Source organism: Sorex fumeus, unplaced genomic scaffold, assembly GCF_029834395.1.
Source record: "Sorex fumeus unplaced genomic scaffold, SorFum_2.1 ptg000008l, whole genome shotgun sequence".
In the NCBI taxonomy this organism is placed as follows: Eukaryota; Metazoa; Chordata; class Mammalia; order Eulipotyphla; family Soricidae; genus Sorex; species Sorex fumeus.
This window is the reverse complement of record NW_026606065.1, coordinates 66,952,105-66,978,057: the sequence shown is the minus strand read 5'-3', so window position 1 is coordinate 66,978,057 and position 25,953 is coordinate 66,952,105. Positions and strand designations below refer to the sequence as shown.

Genomic DNA, 25,953 nt, shown 5'->3' with positions numbered 1-25,953 from the left:
CATCAGGGGACCCTGCTTGACATCAGAGACCCACCCAAAGGAGAAATCACTGATTACTCTGGCACCCACAGATATGCAATCTCTCCTACAAACATGCTTTTCTGCTCTCTTTTGCCATCAAAACTGTTTCTTGTCTCCTCCCAGGAGGGGAGATGTATGTCGAAAGTAGACTATGGACTGAACATGTTTGCCACTCAATGCCTCTTTTGCACACCACAACACCCAAAAGGAGAGCGAGAACACAAGGGATTGCCCTGCCACAGAGGCAGGGTGGGATGGGGGTATGGGGGTGGGAGGGATATTATCCATGGTGGTGAAAAATGGGCACTGGTGGAGGGATGGGTGTTTGATCATTGTATAATCGAAACCCAAGCACAAAAAATTTTAAATCTACAACTGTACCTCATGGTGTTTCACTAATAATAATTTTTTTAAAAAAAAAACTGTTTCTTGTGGGACCAGAATGATAGTACAGCAGTAGGGTGCTTGCCTTGCAAGGGGCTGACACAGGTTCAATCCCAGGCACCTTACATTGTCTGCTGAGCTCACCAGGAATGATTCCTGAGCACCAAACCTGGAGTAAACTCTGGGAACTACCGGGCATAGCCCATATGGGAGGAAAAAAGGAAAAACCGTTTCTTGTAACCACGATGACCAGAAGTTAAAGTGAGGACATCAGTGTGACAGCTTCCTCCACACTGACGGGCCTCAAATTGTCACTGAAGCAGCAGTGACCGGACCTCTGTCAGTATGGAGAGACTCTGGGTCCACACAGAAACAAAGAGATACTGAATATACCATTTCCTAACTCCAAGTGGGTTCAAAAAGTTCTTACTATGAATTGGATGGTACAGGAAGTTCCCACAAGTCAAGAAATGGACAATTTTCGGTTACATTTAGAAACTTTCATCTCTCCATCCTAGATTAATATAAAATTGGCAATATGATATATATGTATAGCACTGTCCTCCCATTGTTCATCAATTTGCTCAAATGGGCACCAATAACATCTCTCTCCAGTGTGAGACTTGTTACTGTTTTTGGCATATCGAATATTTCACGGTTAGCTTGCCAGGCCTTGCCATGAAGTCGCGATACTCTCGGTAGCTTGCTGTGCTCTCCGAGAGAGGCGGAGGAATCGAACTGGGGCCGGCCCGAGTCGGCTGCATGCAAGGCAAGCACCCTACCCACTGTGCTATCTCTCCAGCCCATATATGTATGTATCTGTATATATAGTATGCTTTCTTTGGAAAAATTGAAAAGGATAAAGGGGGTTTTTGGTGAAGTATAACATATGTTATTCAGAGGCTCTGAGGAAGGAAGGAGAGAGGAAGAGAAAGAGAGAGAGAGAGGAGAAAGGAGAGTGAGAGAGAGGAGAGAGAAAAGAGTGGAGAGAGGAGATGGTGGGGTTGGGGGGAGAGAGAGAGAGAGAGAGAGAGAGAGAGAGAGAGAGAGAGAGAGAGAATAGCCTGTCGACTGTCGAGAGGTTGTGGGCTTCTCCAGAGTAGAAAGGAAGCCCAAGTATACATCCCAGCATTAAATATGAAAGTATGAAAGTACACATCTCAAGATGCAGGTGACACGTGCTCAGGCCCCACATGCGCTTGCCAGCAACACAAGGGCACAGGCAGCACATGACAGGGCTGTCCCTGGACATGTTCAGAAGGTCCAAAGGCCACTCCCAGCAACTCTCAGCCAAGCAGGAAGACTTCAGTTCATAGCCAAGTCCTGAGGAGGCAGTGCTAATCAGGTTCAATGGTGGTAGGGACCACTAGGATTTCCAGAGCCATGCAGTGACGTTTAAGGATCAGACACAGGGGTCTGGCCCCACAAAGTACAGTCTTAATTCCTATGCAAATAGAGCACTGTAGCACTGTCCTCCCATTGTTCATCAATTTGCTTGAGCGGGCACCAGTAACATCTCGCAACAAATTGTGAGACTGTTTTTGACATATCGAATATGTCATGGGGAGCTTGCCAGGCTTTTCCGTGTGGGCGAGATACTCTCGGTAGCTTGCCCGGCTCTCAGAGAGGGGTGGAGGAATCGAACCCGGGTCGGCCGTGTGCAAGGCAAACGCCCTACCCTCTGTGCTATAGCTCCAGCCCTATACAAATAGAGACACCTAGCAAAGGATAAAGGAACAATCAAACAATGAAAAATGAAGCGTGGACATATTTTTTCAACTGAATTATAAACATTATCCTATTTTCATTCATGGATGCGGGTCTCACAAGACAGCAAGCTCATTTAATTTACATACATCAAGTTGAGTAGGATAGTTAACACCATGGAGAGTCAGATTAAATTTAAAGTGATTGACTATTTGAAGAATTAAGTGAATATATACAATCAGCAAGTTGTTGAAAATGGTCAGGTGCAAGATAATTCACTCAAGGAGAAAAAGGCAGAAGCATGACTGGAGTTAATTCTAAGATGGATACCGGAAAGACAGTTTAATAATGGATTAAATCATTCCTATGAATCAATAAATACAACATTGGAAGGCAAAACAGGAAGCACAGCAACAGCAAAATCTAACATCAATTCTGAATTCAAGAATAATCTCACTTTTGTAGTGCATTATGTTGTTTCGTGGGTTAAGGTGATTATAATTATTCTGAATAGCAGTCTGTTTTTGCTAACATTTTATCACTACTGTCACTAATTAGTTAAGCATCTAAAAAGATCCACAATGGTTCTGTACCATAACATAAAATTCTATCAGCACGATTTTATCCACATGACTTCTGAAAGTATAATTCTGTCCTAAACCATATAAAAGATCTAGCTGATGTTTAGCCTAAGGAAGGTGGGTTTTGACTACCAGGCACAGTTAACTGGCAAATAAAAACAAAGATTTCATGGTCTCGTTCCAGGTCACATACTCTCAAATTGGCACAGACCATATTCATACCTAGTTCTGCAGTTTAGCAATTTTTATTCTTAAATTTATGCAAAATTATAAAGCCTTTAAAAAATATAACTAAGAACCTAGAATTAAATTTATTATGATTTTTTTAACTTTAAATATCTTTGTGCTTTCTATGTTATATTACAACTTTTGTCCATTTTTTACTACACTCTTAAATTCTGTTCTAATCCTTTATTTTTAATAGGAACGTTAATTTAAAGTGGTTATTTTCTTTTAGTTTTACCAGTAATGGGGGACTGGACTTTCACTTCTCTGTCCTCTGTGTCTTTGCTCAATCCCCTCAAAATTAGTTAAAAATTCATAGTCAAATGGCTACCCTCATCAACAGAACAGCAGCCAAAAAAGGATATTTCACCCACTTACTGGTACAGCACTCAAACAATGATTAAATACTCTGACTAGAACTTAACGCAGGTAAATTACCTTAATTTGAAACAAAACTTCAGTTATGCTAAAGGCAGTAACAAGAAACAAACAAACAAAAAGTAACTTTTAACACTAAAATGTAGCAAAACATACAAGAAATAAAATGACTCTGTAGAGAGCTGCAAAATTAATGTGTTTTGAATATAAGCTTGCTGGAACTGCACATTTGTGAATAAGCATCCACAATCAGACAATCCTTGGGCAACATAGAGGTAAGAATACTACCGCTGACCAAAGGGATTCTTCATTTACTTTTCAGCTTTATAAAACCCAGGCCACCTCTTGGTCAATTACATAAAGGTTAAGTGGTTATTTCATTCACTATTGACTTTTCTCAAGAAAGAAACTGCCTTTACAGTTGGCAAAATATGTACCTGTATACGGTACCATTATTATTTTTTTAATTCTCTCAAACATGTGGTAACAGTACACAATGAACTACAACTCAGCTATTTAAAAAAAAGAAAAAACAAAACGTTGTCACTTGCAGGAACATAGATAAAACTTGAGGGGATTATGCTAAATTAATTAAGCCAGGAGGAGAATGTTCATGTGGTCCATAAACAAAGGAAACAACAGACAAATTTAACTGAGAACCAGCCCTTGGATTCTCACTGCATAACTAAGGTTACAGGGGGGGGAAAGATCAACAGGCTCTAGAGTGGAAGGCTGTCGGTATTTTGATAATAGTGGACATGGTACAGTAACATGCATTTGAAAAGGCATGGGCCTGTACTCCTAAAACATAGACAATGCTATAAGCCCATGTTACTTAATAAAAAAAAAAAAAGAAAAATAATAAAATTCCCCTCTTCAACCATTTTATTGGTTCAACGAACTCCCACCAGGCAAAATTCAATGCTCCTAAATCATTCATTTTCTCATTTATCTGAATCTAGAAGAAACAACTAAGCATTGACATTATACCCTCTGACAAACAAAACCCATGAATCAATTTGACAATTGCCTTACACTTCTAATACTCTTCCTCCTCCCCCTATTTGGATTATTATTTCGATCCTTGTTAAGCTACCTTTCCCTACATTTTCCCACTTATCCCTTAAGGAGAAAAGGACAAAACTAATAGATTTGAAACAAAGCATTCCACGGAGTCTCATTTTATCTGTGAAACTTAAATATACTCTTCATTATTTACAAAAAATTCAAACTGTCCATGACATAGAAAAGTAGATTTTTAAGGAATACTAATAATTTAAGTGAACATTTTATTGGTTGAAATGTTTAACACACATTTGGAGGATTAACACATTTGGAGGATTTTTGTTGGTTCCTTTTTCCTATGTAGACCCCTAATAACTATTGAGATAACACAATTTCAATACAACAAGCTAGGAATGCATAAACCCATAATACCATAAAGATTAACAAGAAAAGCAAAGTTGTCCTTACTAGGAAAAGCAGCAAGAGAAAATTTAGCAAGATGGACCCTTCTACAAACCACAGCAGAAAGCAAACGCACATGGAGACATTTGACTTTGTAGTTCATTTGAGCTCCTCCTTCCTCTAAACATTAAGTTATAAAACATCTCCACATCTCAATTGACTACAAAGTTATGAACACAAGTTCCTCTAAACATTAAGAACCGATGAATAACCTAAAGTTAAATATTTGAACATCAAAAATTATAAACCGTTTAAAGAAAGAGAAGACCCAAGGAAATAGAAGCACACTCATTTTGGTGAATAGGAAGGATCAAAAATGATCAAAATTATCAGCCCACCCAAAGCATTATTTAGATCCAGTGTAATCCTTATCAAAGCCCCAACATACTAATCAAGGAAATAGAACAAGTATTACTAAAATTGATATAAAACCACAGAACACCAAATAGCTAAAGCAATTCTGTGACAAAATAACAGAGGCATCATGATTCCCAACTTTAAACCCCACTACAAAACTGTCATTTTAAGAACAGGATAGGGTCAAAATAAACACACAAGTCAATGGATCAAAACTGAAATTCTAGAATTAAATTTATATATATATATATATATATATATATATATACACATGGGCATTTATTTCATCTAGAAAAAAAAAGGCAGGAGCATAAAATGAAGAAGGCAAAATCTCTCCAACAAATGCTGTTTGGAAACTAGTCACATGCAACGGAATGAAATTAGGACCCAAGAGAGATGATTCAAGAGAAAAGTAGTCATGCTTTTTATGCTGGATGCCTGGATTCAACCCCTAGATCTACATGATCCTCTGAGAACCACCGGGAGCAACATCCAATCACTGAGCTTGCAATAACTGCCGCGCACCACTGGATGTAGTACCAAAATGTTTTTTTTAAAAAAAGAGAAGGCTTGATCTCAACACTGTGCACCCAAATTATATCAATATGAGGCTAAGGTTTGGACATTAGACCCAAATTTGAAAATATACTGAAGAAAACAAAACAGTACAAGATATTGACTTCTGTAATGTATTTAAGAATTTGATCTCAATGAGGAAGCAAAGGGGCTGGAGCAATAGCAGAGCAGTAGGGCGTTTGCCTTGCACGCAGCCAACATGGTCGACCCAAGTTCGATTCCTCCGCCCATCTCGGAGAGCCCGGCAAGCTACTGAGAGTATCTTGCCCGCTCGGCAGAGCCTGGCAAACTACCCGTGATTTATTCGATATGCCAACACAGTAACAACAAAGTCTCCAGTGGAGACGTTACTGGGCCCGCTCGAGCAAATCGATGAACAACGGGAGGACAGTGACAGTGACAGAAGCAAAAGTTGCTATATAAAAATGAAAATCTTCTGCATAGCAAAAGAAACTATCATTAAAATGAAGACCACAAGCACAATAAATATTATTCAACATTTTTTAAAAGATTAAGAAACACTGATACTTGCAACAAGGAGAACACTGGTTTATACTATGTGACATTACACAGACAGTGACAAAATAAAATAAAAAGACTCATAAACTTCAGAACTAAATATCGGTTACCAGGATGAAAGGGAATAGGTAAATCAAAAAGGATACATATTATCAATATCATGTATTACACATGACATAAACTAGACACTTTAGGAGAACATAATGTAGTACATACAAATATTGATTTATCATACTGTCCAGCTGAAACCTATGATGTCATATACCATTATCACCTCAGTAACATCAAAGCTATAAATACTCTGATGTTTATATATGGTTTTTGGCAATTTCATGTATCTAAGATCGATAGGTAAATCACTTTGGACCTTCAGATAATGATGTCTCTTCCACCGAAAGATAAACAGAAACAAAGACCCCTACGAAAAACTTTAACTGAAAAATTCTCACTACTTTGTAAAAGGCACACTGAAACTACTGCCCAGAGACCAAGTAAATCAATTTCCTAAAAGTGAATTGAGTACAAATGCTGAAGTGTGGCACTATACTTTGAATTCATTAAATAATCAAGTCAGCACACTGTCTCTCAAAGGACTGTAGTGAGGAGGAAAGAGAGGTGCTTGTCAAAAACAGTTTTTACCCATGTGAAGATTAAACACCTTAGAGAATGTTAAGTAATCTTTTTTTCTTTTTTTAATTTACACAATGTCTAAAGAAAGAGCCTGAAAGCAAATTTCACAGGGTATAAAAAGTCTAGGTATAAATGCCAAAGGTCAAAATTGACAGGTTCTCCCTGAGAACTATCTAGAGAAAGCTTACCATAGCTGAGGGGAATGGTGGGAGAAAGAAATCATAAACAATGAGAAAAAGAAGCAAACCTTGGGACAGTATGAGGCTGAAAAATGGTATGCATAAGACCCTATCAATAATATTATAAATCTCAGTGATTCATATATTAAAAATGAGAATCAAAATTTAAATGACAGACTTTCTTAAATTTTGCTTCTTTAAAAAAAATAATTAAAAACTGTAAGAGCAGTTACATATAAATCATCCCCAGGTTTTCCTACAATATATTGTGATAGAGTCAAAAAGTAAAGTTAAGGATCTATACTTAGTTGTAACAGGTTCATGAGAAAATTGAACAGCCCAAAAAAATGAAACAATTTCATTTTACTACTGATTATAGTGACTATATCTTCTACTAACAGGGAGATGATCTGTTTAAGATTTAACAAAGGGGGGCTGGAGTGATAGTACAGCAGGTAGAGCATTTGCCTTGCACACGGCCAACCCGGGTTCAACGCCCAGCATCCCATATGGTCCCAAGTACCACCAGGAGCTATTCCTGAGTACAAAGCCAGGAGTAACCCCTGTGCATTGCTGGGTGTGACCCAAAAAAGCAAAAAAATAAATAAACCATCAATACCCACCTACCCTGTATACAATATTAAAATTTATATTGTTATTCTTCTCTAACAGAAAAATTATTTCTAAAGTAATCACAATCATAATAAAATACCATTCACTACACTGAGTAATGAGTGTTAATAATAAAATGTGGCCTCTGGGAATGTCCAAAATCAATACCAACTAACTTAACATACTCAGGTGGCCTTAGCCACTACAATCAAAAGCGAAAAAAACAGAATGCAGAGATAGAACAGTACAGGTAGGGCTCGTGCTTGTACAGGGCTGACCCATGTTTGATTCCCAGCGTCACACATGAGCTCCTGAGCCTGCCCGTAGTGATCTCTGAGTACACAGGGCACTTTACTATCAAATCCTCAAATGATGGCATTGAAGAGAACTATCTTTACAAAAGCCTCAATATAAAGCAACAAAAGTCCTTTGTTCTAGGCTGAAATTATATTTAATTATATTTAATGGTAACCAGACTTAATAGAAGTTATACATATGCAGTTAACTGAAACCCCAATTTGCACTTGATCAAATAGTGATCAAAAAAGACAAGAGTTTACCAAGCATACATTGGTATTAAAAATAAGTAACAGTTATATACACATACAGACAGACACACACACACACACCCCTACTAAGTATTCATAAATTAGGAATGACTAACACTAAAAATTTTATGAAAAAACAAACTGGACTTTTTTGGGGAGGCGGTGGGGGGGTAACATGGTTTTCTGAAGCTCCATGTGTAATTCTGGACACAAAAATTTAAGAAACAGAAAATAGAGCATTATAATAGGAAACACTTTGCTGGTTCTAGCTGAAAAATGACAGGAACGGCTATTAACTTTTTTAATGTGTGTGCAAATTTCTAAGAACATCTTAACCTCTAAAAAGGTAATGCACAAATTTTCTTAAAAACTGAAGGTCAAAGTCAATAGGTGAAAAAATGGACATACATTAAAATCACAATTCTAAACTAGCTCCTAAAAAAACGCATATGGAATTATTTCATAATCTGCCCCAAATCATTCCAGACTAATTTTTCCAACAATTCACTGCTCGCCCATTACTCACATGGATGCCAACTGTCTTTGTTCATTGCTGTTCCCCTATCTCAAGAGAAAATTCCTTCTGCTCTTAAAATCCAATCCTATTTTAAGGCCTGCCTCTTATTTTTCCTCTCTACTAAATTTTCCAAGACCTCTATCATGCTTTTTCTACTTTCATTTCCCCAAAGCTAATGAAACATCTCAAAATTGGGGCAATTTTATCCTATTCTTTTAATAAATTTAATCATTAAATATTACCTCAGGCATCTCTTAAATTTTCTTGAATATATTTTTTGGAAGGGGGGCTGGGAGATTTGTGGTGTTAAGTCACGCACACCAGTGGCTCAGGGCTTTTATGGTTCTGCACTGAGAGATTACTACTGGCAGGGCTCAGGGACTATATGTTGTGCCCGGGAGTGGAATGGGTGGCGGCCATTCCCAGGGCAAGTGCCCTGCCCATGTACTATCTCCCGTGCCCTACCTTTTCAAATACATGTTCTGAACATTAAGAAAGCCTAAGCACAAGAACTATATATGTTACACTATCTGCTTAGATATAATTAGTATTCATTTTACGGTAAATGTTTTGAATACCTAAAAGATATCGGGTTTTTTTTTTTTTGTCAAATTAGTTTATCTGGATTTAAAATAAAAGACGTGGGGCTCGAGCAATAGCACAGCGGGTAGGGCGTTTGCCTTATACTCGGTTGACCCAGGTTCAATTCCCAGCATCCCATATGGTCCCCCAAGCACCGCCAGGAGTGATTCCTGAGTGCAGAGCCAGGAATAACCACTGAGCATCATCGAGTGTGACCAAAAAAGCAATATAAAAAAATAAAAGAAGATATGAGCTATGAGAGAAATTTTTAAAGCCAACTGAAAGGAGATGCATGTGTCTCAAAAAAAAGTAAACCCCAATACTAGTGAGTTCAAGTTGACTGGAGAGTCTTAACTCTTAAAATATTACATAAAATATTACATAAAGTTGGTTATCCTGAGGACCAAAGAAGGAATAAAACAAGTCCAAGAAATAAGTACACTTCAGCAGAGTATCATAACCCTCATTTTTAAATGCAACAATGGGGCTGGAGGAACAGGACAGTGGGTAGGGTATTTTCCTAGCACACAGTTGTCCAGGCTTTATCCCCAGCATCCTATATCATACCTCTAAGCACAAAGACAGAAATAAGCCCGAAGCAACACCAAGTGTGGCAAAAAAAAAATGAAAAAAGATAAAATGCAACAGAACCCAGATCACCAATCTAACCCAGTGGATTCTAACTTCAGTCCAGGCACTGGTACAATAGACCAGTCTCTGGGTACAGGTTAAAAACAATTGAAAACCACTAGATTTAATCAAGACAATATATACCATCTTGTTAAGTCTGAGATTCTGGGTTCCCAAGCAGCAAGATGGACAGAAACATGAACTCGATAATGCAAAAACAGTAGGAGTTTTATTCCAGAATGCTCGGGTCAACTATCTCACCCACAGAGTGGTCTCTTGATAGCGACCCTGACTTCAGGTAGCAAGCAATTTATACAGGGTTCCATTACATAAGTAGTATATGCCTTATTGTTTCAGAAAGAAATCTTACTTACCTACCAAGCAAAAGTATTTTGGCAAGTGTCTAGCATAACAGTAGTCAAGCAATATTTAAACAATAGTTTCCACTAGCAGTTTATGGTTACATATGCTATTCATTCTTTTTTGGGGTTAACAAAAGGCAATTTCTTGGGCATTGTGAGAATTAATTAATTGAGCCCACTTGCTGAGCCCAGGAACTTTCCCAGGTGGGTTCAGGTTGGCTAGTTATGCATTGTTTTATTGCTGGGAAACTGAATGTTTCAGTTCCAGGAATTGAACCTGAGGCCTACTTGATTTTTCTCATTTCTGCCACCTGTCATGGCTTCAGTTTTGCCTTTACAATCTGATATTTTAGAGCTTCTGTGGTGTTGAATATTCTACGCCAAATTCTTTTAAAAAGAACAAAAACTAGTACAACATTCTTTGGATGTGTATTTTTGTAATTCTAATTCTCTCATGTCTAAAATGCTATCTTAGCTGACAGGTCACCCTATGGAACATGAGTTCCGAACGTGTTTAGTGATCCATCAGCATGAGCAAAAGCATTTTATATCAAACGGCATTTTATAAATAATCAAGCTTCTTACCATCATCTTTTCAAAAAGTTCTAAGACTTCGTTCTCTGACAATGGCTTTGGAATGTTTTCTGTCATCTCTGAAGAACTATCATTACTTGCAAATGCAGTCTTCAAGCTGGAAATAGGAGGTCTCTCTTTCTTGCTCCCTGGAATTCTTATGCTGGCAAATTTGTCCAGCTACAAAATGATAAAACAGAAAGAACAATGCACATTAAATAAGCATTTGGTTCTCCAACAACATCTAATTCCCAAATTGAAAACCATTAAAAAGACTTATAAAGGTGATTTCATCAGGAATTCAGTCCTGGAATCTTCTCAAATATATGCAGATAGGTATGACAAGAATATAGATATTACAAGTATATAGATATAGGTATTACAAGTATATAGCTATAGAAGAGAAATTTATTTTCAGCAATCATACTGTAAGGCATTGCAATCATCCTCAAAAGATTCCTTCTAAAGCACAGCGGTAGGGCGTTCGCCTTACAAGCGGCCAACATGGCCGAGTTCAATTCCTCCGCCCCTCTCGGAGAGCCCGGCAAGCTACCGAGAGTATTTGATATGCCAGACACAGTAACAACAAAGTCTCCAATGGAGACGTTACTGGGCCCGCTCGAGCAAATCGACGATCAACGGGAGGGCCTTTACCTTTACCTTTTATTAAAACCACTGAATGGAAATTCTAAGGGTAGGTAGCATTTGTTTTACATATTCACAAATTGAGCAATATTACAGTATTACAAATGTAACTTTGATAACTACCTATCAAACTAGTACTCAAGATCCTGATCAGTCTCCTTGTCCAAAGCCTTTGTTTTTTAATGGCTCTTTAAGCCAGTCCAAAAGTCCAACAGGGGCAATCAGAAACATTTAAGGCAGTACTAGGGAATGATGCAGGGCCCAGGATAAAACCTGGAGCCCGCATGCAGTCTTCCCCCCCACCCCCTTTCAGCTATCTCCCTGGCTCTCCAATGCTGTTACCTTTCTCTCTTTTCTTTTTCAATTGGTTTGGAACCACACCCAGCAGTGCTCAGGGCGTATGCCTGGCTCTGTATTCAGGAATCAGATCAAACTGCATTAATTTGACTCAGTTCATATGAATGTGAGTCAGCTGCATGAAGACAGGAGTCTTACCTGCTGTACTCACTCTCCGATCTGATTTAGTTTTTGAAATACTTAAATTCTACCTATTTGTTATATACAACCTATATGTGGTTTGTAGTTCTGGTAAACAACACACTTCAATTTATTCAAGATGATCTAAATTTGGCCTTCATGAGCAACTATGGTATACTAAATTCTCAAGATTTTAATAGCTAAAGTCTCAAGAAATAAAGCTGGACTTTTGTGGTAATGTTATTTTTTCACACTAGATCAAATGCTTCACTGATAGAATTGAACAGATACTAATTTAAGAACCATTCCTTGAAAACCGACTTGAATTTTACAGCCTCTATTCCTCATGGAGAACCCAGATTCTTATAGTGCTTCAAGAAACAACAGAAAAGCAAAAAAGAAAGACTTAAGCAGGTATTAAGATGTGTGATTTAAAAGAGTGATTCCTTGGTGTATTTTTTCAGCTTAACTATAAGCATTAAGCTACAAGTCTAAGGTCTGGAATATGAACAGGTGTTTTTCACTGTGTCAGTCACAAGCCAGAGTGCTCATTTAAATGTATATTAAGTTAGAAACTCAGTTCCTTAGTTTCACTAAGCCACACGCTAATAAGTACTCAAGAATCACAGGACTAGTGGTTCCTATATGGACCAGAACCTATACAGTTCCATCATCACAGAAAGTTCTTCTGAATAAAGCTAGTATATCCCATTAAAGAATTAATGACACTTTAGTCACGGTATTGATTATTCTCTTCACTAAAGGAATAGGATTTCTTCAAACAATGAGATACAAAGGCAATAATACTTTTATTTAAAACCAAGTCTTTAAATCACTGAATATAAAGTCTAAGAAAAATATGTACTACACTCACATGGTCTATGTATCATGACAACACTGAAGTGCTAGATATATGACACCTTCCACTGTTCTCATCCTAACAGAACCAATCAGACAGCCTACAAAATCAGAGTTGCTATTGTTTGCATCAATAGGGGAACTAAGGACACAACAAAACCTGCAAAAAAAAATTCATACCAGGAATTGACAAACTGCTTTATCCTGTTTATCCCTGACAAACAGCTGGAGAAGTTAAACAAGGGTAAAAAAAAAAAATGAATTTTTCATGAAATAGTGACATCTGCATGGGAGCTGATAGAATTAAAATTCCAGGGAGCCCCTGCCTAAGAGAGTCCACACCTACCCACCAGTCTTTTCTTCTCCCACCTACTCTTCAGTTGCCCAGGGAAGCAGATGGATGACTGGGTACAGGGCAGGAATGTGCCGTTGAGGCCGAGACGCTGTTCCTTTTGGAGCAGCTGTCCTCCAGAGACTCCTGACTTGGCAAAGACCTGAGCGCCAACCCAGCAATGCACTCCAAACCTCAGAGAACACTTGTCAGCTACCCCTGAGAGGCTGTAGGTAGGTGGCAGGTAAAAGATTTCTTGAAGAAATGGAGAGCCATGAAAGTGAATCCTACATTAACTCTGAAGGTGCATGGCAGGACTTAAAAGCAGAAAAGAGAGCCTGCAGTGTGGAGAGCTGGGAGTTCCATGGTGAAGTCAGACTGCCAAGACTTGATGCTCACAGTCCTTACCCTTGGAACAAAATAACGGAAGCCACAGCAGATGAACTGAACCCAACTGATATAGCACTCAAGCTGAAGACAGCTCAACTAGGGAAGCCCACACGCCCTCATTTCTGCAGCCTGAAAAGGGGCAGGGCAGAAGGGGGGACGCCCTTTCTTAGAAGCAAATGTAACTTCAATGTTGACACAATCAAATAAAATGTCCAACACACAACTAAGTATTGCTAGACACACAGAGACAAAAATGTGATCTTAATCTAAAGAAATAAACCTTGAGATGACCCAAATGGTACAATCAGCAATTTGAAGATTCACAAAAAGGCTAGAGTCTATCATGCTGAATGCTCCTGTTAAGATGTGGCACTTCAGTGGAAAAGTCAGGAAATTTGCGGGGAGGGGTCGGTTTCATAAGTTGTTGTTGTTGGGAGTTGTGGGAACACCTCCCAAACCTCTCTGGGGGATCCCGGAGACACTCTCAGATAAACTCCACCAACCAGGCTACACAGATCAGTAATAGAGCTGAGGGTTTGTACTTATGGTGTCTGGGACCAGCAGAGCCACCAGGCGGTGCTTGGGTTGCAGGTTGTACTAGAGATTGAACTGGGATCTCATGCAGGCATAGCGTATGCCCCTGACCCCAGTGCTCTCAAGCTCCAGAAGTTTTGTGTGCTTATGGGAAAAAAAAAAACATACATAAAAAAACATAGCAGATCTATGAGAAAAAAATACATTAAAAAAAGAATCCATTAGATGGGTTTAACAATAACCTGGACATTGCTGAGGAAAGACCCAGGTCAACAGAAAGTAAACCAGAAAAAAAAAAAGAAAAGCAAAAAGAACCAAAAAGAACAGGCAAGATCTGTGAAAGAATGGAACTGGCCATTAACACTTCAGTAACTGGACTGAGAAACAAGAGTGCGTCTGAGTGGCAGAGAAGACATTCCAAGAGATAAGGTGGCAAACCCCAGAAATACAAAACAAAAGACAATACTGAGGCACTTCATAAACAAATTGCTGAAAATCAAAAGGGCAACAGTGAGAACGCAGCCAAAAAAAAAAATGGAAGATATATATAAAGGAAGGGAAAAAAAGTCACAAATTGAAATCAACTAATCTCCGCCAGAGACAATGGCAGCAAATGACAAAGCATATTTAAATCACACTCTGTGTGTGTGTGTGTACTTGTGTATACTTGTGTGTACTTGTGTGTATCCTGGGATTTCATATCCAGTGAAAATACTTTCATGAATAAAAGCAACATAGAGACACTTTCAAAGAGACAAAGTCCAGGAAAAACTGTGACCAGCAGATCTACACTACAGAAAATGTCAAAAAATAGCTTTTCAGGATGAAGGGGAATGATACCAATTGGACTCCCAGATCTACAAAAAAGATACGAGGATCGAGAGAGAGGCTACTCTATTAGATGTCAGTGATACGTAGATAAATGAACTCTATAGACCTTACAAACTTCTGAAGCACAATTTCTTTGCTATCATTTCTGTCTGTACAGGTAATATCAATTCCGGAAGGTGGAAACTAGGCTCAATGCTCTTCACACACCACAAAAAAGTAACTTAATTAAGATGCTAAACTTATAATGAAGTGAAATTAAGCAAAACATCATTAATGCAACATCAATATTATAAATGTAAACATGTCAATAAATGGGAATCATAAGCTTGGCAATTCATAAACTCATTTGTGAATACATAACCAAATATGCCATCAGTGGTAGCAGATATCAAAATATTTTAGATTTCACTAAAATAATAATTTCTAGAAGTTATAAAAATAATGACTTTTATTAAGCCACTTCTAACCGTATGTTATGCACTGTGCTAAGAACTTGAAATGTAGCATCAGGTTGAACGCACTTGCTTAATCCCTACAGTGAGAAACTGCATATCTAAATAATAGAAGGACACGCTCCAAAGCATTTTTATACATAAAAATTTCATAGTGTTTAGCTCATAAAATAGAATAAGGAAAAAATGCAGTCAACCCATTATGTTTTTAGAAGTAGAACTGCATTCGTATCAATAAACAACATCATAATTTGTACTACAACAAACAAAATTAGCACAGCTCCCCTTAAGCTTAGCACTTAACTTTAGAGGAAGGTTGGAAAAATCCAACTTCAAGTATTAAAATATGCACATTACCAGGAGGGCAGCTAAAGGCAACACAGGGAAAATTGGGGAAGTTTTCTAACTTCTAAAATTACAAAAGTGCAAACACTACCATGAGATACAAAAAGATCAGTTTTGCTCCCATTCAATGTCATAATTTCTCTTCCCTGAATAGAAGAAATGAAAAGTAAAATAAAGGGAAGAGTCATAGAAGAAAAATGAATGTACCATTGGAGGGGGAGGAAGGCATATATGAACAAATTTCATCAGTTGACTACCTCAGGCTTACAACAAAAGCATTCCGAGGTATGTGATGCTCTGCTGAATACGACAGGTATATTCAACATCATCTGGGCATGATTACAAAGCTTGGTACAAAATGAACTGTAATATAAAGTCATTTTAAATGTTCTTTAAAAACAAGTGGTTAAGGATAATATGATAAGTCTTCTCATAAATAAAATATTCCCTCCTGATTTATTTTGCAAGGGTAAATCAGTACAAATAGATAAGCCACACTATCACAATTTGTATAAAGGATACACCAGAAAACTTTTGTGAAAAAATGTGTAAAAGAAGTTCCTTCTCAGATCTTTTGCATTGTATTTATGCTACTTTCAATAAAAATATTTTGTCTCTTCGAGAAGAAAAATTTAAAAAGACTTTGTTCAGCAGGTAGTGCATTTGCCTTGCATGTGGAAGACCCGGGTTCGATTCCTCTGCCCCTCTCGGAGAGCCCGGCAAGCCACCAAGAGTATCTTGCCTGCACAGGAAAGCTTGGCAAGCTACCCATGACATATTCGATATGCCAAAAACAGTAACAACAAGCTTCACAATTTGTTGTGAGATGGTACTGGTGCCCGCTCGAGCAAATGGATAAATAACTGGAGGACAGTGCTACAGTACATAAATACACAGAATTCTCCACTATGCTGTCGTAAGTCAGTTCTGGCTTCTGGTTTCATACTTGACAATTTGGTTTTAGTAATATAATAATATTTGACATATTTGATTAGGAGTACGCATATTTTGCAATGGGTACACCTGCATAGCTACTTTTAGTTGATTAGTGGGGACCACGTTGAACAGTGCTCAGGGGCTACTCCCGAATCTATGCTGGGGAGACCAAGGGCACTAGAGGGACCATGTGGTGCTGAGGAATGAATCTGGGCCCCCTACACATCAAGAATGCTTTGCAAGGCCTCAGCCCCTTGAGTTATTTCTTCTGCCCTTTTTGAAGCTTACAGGAAATTCTCTTAAAGTTGAGGCTAGAAATACAAGACAAACAGGGGAAGTAGAGGAACAATGTATACCTTAGTTGAAGTGGAAAGATGCAAGAAGATGGAATTCGATTATAATGCTCTTTGGAGGTGGTACACCATACTAACATGGCTTTAGCTGTGCCTGGGGTGTACCAAGCTTCACAAATTAATATCACTTATCTTCAGGGGAAATTAGATGAGAATCCTACCGAGCATTATCTCACACTGATAATTAGTAATGACAGTCTTTAAAAAATTAATTAAACCAAAACAAGCTCTTAAAAAATTATCTAGATGTTTATCAATAATGTAACATAGTAAAAGACTGTTTTCACTATTAAGTTTCCTATGCAAACAGAGCAGTGGTTTTGTTTCTTAAATTTAAAAGCTAAGCAAGCAGGTCCAAAAGAACTCAATGATCCCCAGCACTGCCTGGTCCCCGGACCACTACCAGGAGTGACTCTTGAGCACCGTACTAGAAGCAGGCTCAAGTTTTGTTGGCCTGATATAAAGGTCCCCTTCCAAAACATAAAAATTTAAAAGGAAGCTAATTATTGCTAGCCATCTTAGCACTGTAGCACTGTCCTCCCATTGTTCATCGATTTGCTCGAACGGGCACCAGTAACATCTCCACTGCGAGATTTCTTGTTACTGTTTTTGGCATATCAAATATGCCACAGGACCTTGCCAGGCTCTGCCATGTGGGCAGGATACTCTCATTGGCTTGCCGGGCTCTCCGAGAGGGACGGAGTAATTGAACCTAGGTCGGCCGCATGCAAGGCAAATGCCCTACCCACTGTGCTATCGCTCCAGCCCATCAAATTCTGTGAACATAAGCATGTTTCCTTACAACATGGAAAGAAGGTACTTTTCTATGAGCCAGGAAAATAAGCAAATACCTCGCTGAGTGCAGTTCTGAAATTCAGGAAAACATATTGCTTAAATTTTTCAGTGTACATGCCACCTGGTACCACAAGAAAAACCTAAGCACCAAAATAGCTTGGGCTTGGCCTGGAGGGGGCGCTGGGGGGATTGTTCTTCAAGACTAAAATAGCAACTTGACTCAGTCTGGGGTTTTGTTTGGGTGTTGTTTGGTCTCAGTTTGTTTATTTGTTTTGGAGGGAGGGGGTTGGTGGGTTTTGTCGGTTTTGTTTTTGCGATTTTGTTTTTTGGTTTTGGGGGTTTTTTCTTTGTGTGTGTTTTTTGTGGGGTTTTGGTGGGGGGTTTTTGTTTTGTTTTCTTTTCTTTTTAAAGTTTACGAGCCATACCTGGCAATGCTCAGCGGTTACTCCTGGCCCTGTACACAGGAATCACTCATAGCAGTGTTTGGAGGACCATACAGGATGCTAGGGATCAAACCCAGTTGGTTGCATGCAAGTGCCTTAGCACTGTACTATTACTCTTGTCCCAAAACTTGACTCTGTCTGACTTAGAAGGACTGCCCAGTCTCCTGTTTGCTGTATCAGCCTAACTCATCTACTTAGACCTTTCATGATACAACCCATGGTATAGTTAACAAAACTGTCTCTTCCCTTTCATTGTGGTCTTAAAAGGCCCAGAATGTCACCACTGATCACAGATCTCAAGTTAACATGTGCCCGCCTTCTTGTCCCAGTACTTGGCTCTCTCTGTGCATCCTCCCATAACTTACCAAAGACTATTTCATTTTTAATAGCAGACTATCCTGCCCACTAGAAAATTAAGTGCCATGCTTGGCAAACCATGAAATATTTTCCTCAGTCACCGTGGCAGCCTTATGATAGCCCCCAGTGATCCTCTGTCTGTATAAGCGATCAGATGCAGTGGACACTGGGGTGATTTTCCAGAGGAAAGTGCAAAAAGAAACAGCAGCTTTTGCCTTGGTCCCTCCTGAATCATTCACTCTGAAGTCAGCCAGCTGCCAGATCAAGACACCAATTTGAAGGGGCAAACATGGCAAAGAACTAATAAGAGGGGACATCTCTTGCCAGAAGCCCTTTGCAATAGTGATGTCACTGGCATGTTAAGACCATGAAACAGTCAGGTGTATAGTTTAACTGTTACCACGACACAATCTTGTTATTCTCATAACATCCTCAGGTTTCCTTTAATAGTTTCTTATTTTTCAAACAGGATTTATTCTTCCCCATTCAATTCTTAACTTTGTGTGTGTGCACGAGAGAGGGAGAGAAAGAGAAACAAATATGACTGGGGCTTGCACATAATGGGCTATCATTTGGCAATCTCATTCCCTATTGGTCATTCATTCATTTCTTTAAAATTATGCTGCCATTTGAGGCTAGAGAGATAGAGTACAGTGGGTAAGGCACTTGCCATGCATCCGGCCATGCCCAGTTCAATTCCCAATTCTCAGCACTATACAGGCTCCCCTGAGAACTGCCAGGAGTGATCCTGACACAGAGCCAGGAGTAAGCCTCTGAGCACATCCTGACATGCTCCAGGGCCAAAAGTAAAATCTGACCACTATTGAGGGTGACAAAAAAAAAAGCAGATTGTGGAAATGAATTCTCAAGCCTTACCAAGTCTTCATATAATTGCAAACTGACCCAATGTCATATAATTATGAAACACCTCAAACCTGAGCCATTCATTTCTGCTGTTCAGGTTCCAAACTCTTAACCATAGAAACTGTCATATGTTAACCATTTATTATTGCTTTAATCCATTAAGTCATGGCATAAATAAATAACATTCAGTGACTAACACAAAACTTCTCACAGAATACTACTTCAAAACGTACATAATTACAAAAAAAAAATAAAATGGGGTTATAAACTTTATTTTAATAGAGCAACCAGCATCTTCATGAATGCATTCTATAGAGGCAATAGCAAGTATAATTTTAACAGTGCTGAATAAAAACTGTAGTTTTAAATATCTTTAATACAACAATATGCTTTGAAAATACTGATTTTTATGATGATAAAGTCTAGGTCAAATCCTGCTCTGTGAACGTGCATGCCTAAAGTCATAATTCCAAGCTTCACTTAAATTTTATTAGAAATAAGAATTTAATCCTATTTTCACTCAAATGTAGGGACACCATAAATTCTATCATGGACACGTTGGTGAGCCTTGGACCACATGTTAAGGATCCCTGGGAGGTAGCCATAGAGTAACAGGAAGAGTGGTAGGGAAAAATAAATGCCACTCAAGCGCTAATGCCTTTAATGAAGCAGTGGGGGGAGAACGAGAAGGCCTAAAGCTGAGACCAACAAGGAGAAATGCAACAAATGCACATAAAGCCTGAAAGCTTTTGAAGGATGAATCCACTAGGGAAGTAAAACCTTCAAAGAACACCTAGGTTTTCATTAGAGCAAGAAGGAAGGTAAGCATTCAAAGTTGACTGGCTTTGAGTTCCAAAGGGCAAGGTGGGAGGGTGTGAGGCAGCTGAAGAAACTGGGAGATAATATCAGCTTCAAAGAATAAGCGAGGCAGGGTGGGAGAACAGCACAGGACTCACAGATTATAGATTAAGAACTTCTGGCCTGAACTGAGGTCAGCAGAAAGAGAGACACTGAAGTTCCAATACCTTTAAGGAAAACAAACAAATCAAACCAGTTGAACCGATTAATTTCATTTTCTGCCCCGCCTGCTACGAACGGCCACTAGTTATCCTACGGACAAATACCTGGTAAACTGCCTTCTGTTCTTCACCACCACTCTACCGAACAGTGAGCTACTCTCCACAGCCATCTCTTGGTTCTTACTGAAATTCAAATCTGATCATGACCCTCTCACTATTCCGATGTCTTACCGTGGGCTCTCCTTTACTAAGAGGATGCCATCCAACTAGCTGCGGTGTTCCAAAGGAACCTTCGGTTCCTCTCCAGACGCCTTGTTCTCCACTCTGCCACCCTTACACGACAAGATCAAGATGCAAAGAATGACAGACCTGGAGACTGTTTTATGTGCATAAAATGACAGGCTTTTAGTTCTAAGAAGTCACAAAGGTTTGAAAGCATGGAGGAGTTGGGAGGCAATGCCAAATTACACATGATCCAATAGGCTATTCTACCAAGAACCTATCCACACCCACAACTCATATTCAACCCCTTTTACCTACTTAAATTTGACTCAATCTTCAGCTCTCAGTCGGAGTCCTATGTCACAGAAGAGCCTCTCCAATTTCTGAAAATGGGGAAAATGCCCAGACTTTGCACTTGCCATATACCTTGCAAGAAGACAATTCCCATTCCAGCTCCTCATTTGTACCTACATAACTAGGGCTTAACTTACTGAAAACAGGAATCATTTTATTCACTACTCTTAAAAACAGCCATTGCTTCTTGCCATGCAAAATCCTCTTCAACAATATAATAGTGAGAGGTATAATATCTTTCTATATATTCAATAAAAAAATTAAGACTCCTGTCAACACTGATATTCAAAGAACAGTACGCCTTCATGAAACAAGTACAAATTTCTGTAACTCGCTATCAGTGAGGTAGTCAAGAAAATATCCCAAAGAATACAGTATCTTCTTAGTTCTATTTACCCACATCTACTCTATAATTCTAACTGCACACACTGTTCTTGAAATATATATATCCATACATATGTAAAGAAATATAAATTAGCTCTTAAACATTTTCAAAGGCTAACACATAAAAAACTGAAGTCATCAACAATTGCATTTGAAGCTGACAGCCCGACACTGTTCTGTTAGCAATTCAGTAATCTTTCTATCCAAGGAAGAAAAATAACTGCAGTGTGAAAAATTATACAACTCTTGCCTGGATTTCAATTTGTCCTTCGAAATTCAGTCACCTTCTTTGTGAGAGCTTTCCCAAGCTCAAAACTGACTTCCACTAAGCATTATCTACTGTTCCAATTCTTATCATTGCACTCTGTGTATTGATTGTGTAGGCATGCGTTCCTCCACTATTCCCTGAGGGCAGAAAGTCTGATTCATCTTTGGGTTCCTAGAACAGTACTAAACACTCAATATATGCTTAATGAATGAATGGATAAAAGAATGAATAAACAAGTCTGCATAGCCTACTCCATCTTCATATGCTCAAATTTGAGAGCTCTTGATCTTATTCCCAAGTTCCTACTGATTTGAGGAGGGGATCTTTAAACTATCCCATAAATATTTAAAGATTCTATTATAGTACTTAAGTATTACTTGTGTAAATCTAAGTACAGGAAGCTCTAATTAACTCATTAATGTACTCAAGAAAGGCCCATCTGACTTACTAAATAGTTTAAATTCTATAGAACTTTTTAAAATATATTTTACCAAATATTCAGCTTCCCTGAATGCTAGTGTTTCTACTAACACAGAATATACATGAACATATGATTTTACAGAGAAACTTTAGAAAGTAGCACACATTTTGCACCACCTGTTTTAAATTAGTCAAAGAAACTATAAATATAAAAAAATAGAATAAACTTGCATCACAGAGTGATATTCCAAAAAAATAGATATAGATAATCTTAATAATTGAGGGGTCCTAGTTCTGCACTCAGGGATCACTCTCATAGGACACAAGATACCATATAGAGTGCCAGGGATCAACCCTGGATCATATATGTACAAGTCAAGTGTTTGCCTGCTATACTATTACTCTAGCCCTTAAATAATTAAGTTAGGATATTATCTAATGATTTGTGTTCCATCAACACATAAGTTAGACATCATTTTATTTTTTTAAGGATGATGGCTAATGCAGTGTGTAGTCCATAAGACACATTACTTCTAAATAGGCATGGGAATTGTTTACAGTAGAATAAAAAAAAAGTTAGGTATGTTTATATAGCAAACTAATATTTGTACTCATCAGAAATATCCAGGGATGTGCTGCAGTTCTTTGGTTGCATTAGAGACAGAAAGCTTTCTAGCACTTAGAACCATAGAGATAGAAAGCTCCCTAGCACTTAGAGTTCACACCCAATCAACTGACATCCATACTCAGATCCCATTCTTCTTGGTGAATTTTGCAAGAGAGCCCCCATTCTCTGTGAGGAACTTTTCAGGGAGTCAGGAATAACTGCTCTTCTATGAAAGAGCAGGTTGTCACTGCTGCTGGACCTGTTTCTCGACAGAGCTTGTCCATATCCCTCCCAACTCAAAGCAACAGATAAGATAGAAGAACATTCAAACTACCATTTATTTGGGATAAACTTTTTGTACGATAAACATTCTAAATAGTTTTGTGTCATAGAAACTTTCTTATATGCAATATATTATATGAAAATAGACCATTCATTCCTAGTTGCTTTGATTTTGGAGGTCATTCTGAGATTTGGGGAACAGTTATCATTAATGTAGATGGAATAATACTTTGCATTCCCAAGCTCAAAAAAAAAAAAGTTGCCAAAAGAATGTTTTACTATTGGATAGCAGGTGAAATCAGTTACGCAGTTGCAGTTAGTGACTATTGCAATTTGGGGGAAGGGGGATCAAAAGGGGTTGGGCTATACCCCATTATGCAAGGGCTTTCTCATGGTGGGACCCCAGAGGTTCATATGCAGTGCAGGAGACTGAACCCAAGGGATAGGAAGGTGCAAGGCAATCACCTTACTTCTTATATTACCTCTCCATCCCAGGAGAGATAATTTTTTACCATAATAAAAAATAATTTTTACCACAGTAAAAAATTATGGTAAAAAAAAATTCCTGTCAGTTGAAAGGTCTTAAGTCTCATATAGATTGTATCAAGTAAAAGCAAAAACCAGGATTTACTTATTGATTTTACACTGGTGTTTTCAGTAGGGAAAGGGCTAGTATTTATTGGAAATGTAACTAATGAAATCGTTCGTTTTCCTGGAACCAGTCTGCTAGCCACTAAAAACTGGGAAAATAATGCCAACTCGGATATGTCCTGATTTATGATTCCTGAGCTTAGGTATGGAGTAGGATTTAGCATATGGCAAAGGGCCTGTAATTGCTGGGTACTTGATCATTGTATAATTGAAACCCAAGCACAAAAATGTGTCAGTCTGCAACTATACCTCATGATGTCTCACTATTAAAAAAAATTTTTTATAAAAAAAATAAAATCTAAAAAAAAAAAAAAAAGAATTCTGCATTCAGATGAGACACCCAAGTGCATTAATAAAAATCTCAAAGGAAAGGACACAAAGATAGAAACAATGGTGCCCACCCCATCCAAGCATTATAGTCAGAGAACAGCACCCTCAGTAGACAAACTTAAGGAGAAATAATTTCAACCAGGCAAAGGGGGAACAGAGAAAAATGAAGATAAGAGACAAAAAATGTTGAGTTTGGTGTCACTGAAGCCAAAAGAAAAATTTAAAAATCTATTGCTCATGGAGTTCATGCCCAATTCAATCAGCCTAATCATTGGCTGAATAAATAGCAATATTCCTACATTAAAAAAAAAAATCCATTGCTCAAAAGAGAAAAACAACTACCAGAGAACTCCAGGAAAATTTTCAGTCTGGTAAATAACTTAATCCAAAACGTAAAAATATTACTGAGAATAATGAAAAGGATCATTGTATAATGATAAAGGATTCACAACGTAAATGTGTATTCACTTCAAGGAAATGAAGCAAAACAGAACCAAAAAAAAAATTCTAATTGGTGATTTCAACATGGCTTTCTCAGTAATTTTAAGGACAAGCAAAAAATATCAGAAATAGACATGATATAAACAAAACTGTCAACAAACTCCCCACACACACACCTTTTATAGATTGCTTCTAATGAAAACTGAATATGCCTGAAACATACACCAAGATAGACCAATTCCAGCACAGAAAAGAAATCTCAAAACATTAAAGATTGAAATCCCACAAGTTATGGCCTCTACATACAAAGAACCAAAGTACCCATCTGCACCAGTAAGGAAAAATTCAGCAAAATTCCCATCTCATCAAGGGGTTGAGCAGAAAACTGAAAAACAGTTTTTCAGTAGAGAAACAATACAGGGCTGGGACAATTATGTAGAAGGAGAGTGCTTACTTTACATGTACAAACCTGGACTCAATCCTTGGGACATGATTGAAAAAATAAAAACCAGGGCCAGAGCAATAGCACAGCGGGTAGGGTGTTTGCCTTGCATGCGGCTGACCCAGTTCGATCCCCGGTATCCATATGGTCTCCCAAGCACCGCCAGGAGTGATTCCTGAGTGCAAAGCCAGGAGTAACCCCTGTGCATCACCAGGTGTGACCCAAAAAGCAAAAAATAAATAAATAAATAAACCCAGAAAATCTTGCAGCTAAAATAACAGTAAGTTTTACAGTGTAAAATTTTTATAATGAAAAAAATTCAACAAAATACTATTTTATGCTTTCGTATTGAGAAACCAGAAAAAGTAAAGCAAGATAGGAAATTTGTTGAGAAATCAAAAAGAACAATAAATAGAAAGGTCCCAGTGAAGGGTGGGTGGAAACGGTTTAGTGGTTAAAATCCCCCACCATGCAAGCATGAGTACGTCGCTCACATGCACCAAGCACGACCCTGGCAACTCTGCCCCCAGGACTCCTAGCACCACAAGAGTACGTGATCTCCGGCACACAGCCAGGTGTGCAACCACAGCAGCCGGGCAATAATCGCACTTTGCAGTGTGCACATGAGAACCCCAACTAGATGCGCATGACCCCCAGGAAGCATCTGTGCAAATACCTTAAAACAAACAGCTGTGAGGACAGCTCCTCGCTGCACCCACCCCCAATCGAGTATGTGCAACAAAGAGAAAAGGAGACATAAAAATAAGATAAAAATGATAAAACAAAAAAATGGTTCCCTTGGGGGTGGGGGGAAAGCCTCAAAAATAACAAACCTCTAGCCAATAAAGGAAAAATAATTAAAAGCACCAGAATTAGAAGATAGAGTACTGATACAGATCCTACATAAAAATGAAATATTGGGGGTTGAAGCGATAGCACAGAGTAGGGCATTTGCCTTGCACATAGCCGACCCAGGTTCGATTCCAGCATTCCATATGGTCCCACCACCAGGAGTCATTCCTGAGTGCAGAGCCAGGAGTAATCCCTGTGCATTGCTGGGTATGACCCAAAAAG

General features: G+C 38.4%; 1 protein-coding gene across 4 annotated transcripts in view; it reads right to left on the bottom strand.

The window, feature by feature from the left end:
- Positions 1–25,953, bottom strand: part of DIAPH3 (diaphanous related formin 3) — a 553,005-nt gene that overhangs the window by 482,225 nt on the left and 44,827 nt on the right. For 3 of the 4 annotated variants that reach the window (XM_056109828.1, XM_056109829.1, XM_056109830.1), the window contains one exon: positions 10,861–11,028. The exons of the other annotated variant lie outside the window; for it this stretch is intronic. In XM_056109828.1, coding sequence (XP_055965803.1) covers positions 10,861–11,028 — 168 coding nt within the window. The remainder of the gene's footprint in view (positions 1–10,860; positions 11,029–25,953) is intronic. 4 annotated transcript variants of the gene reach the window in all.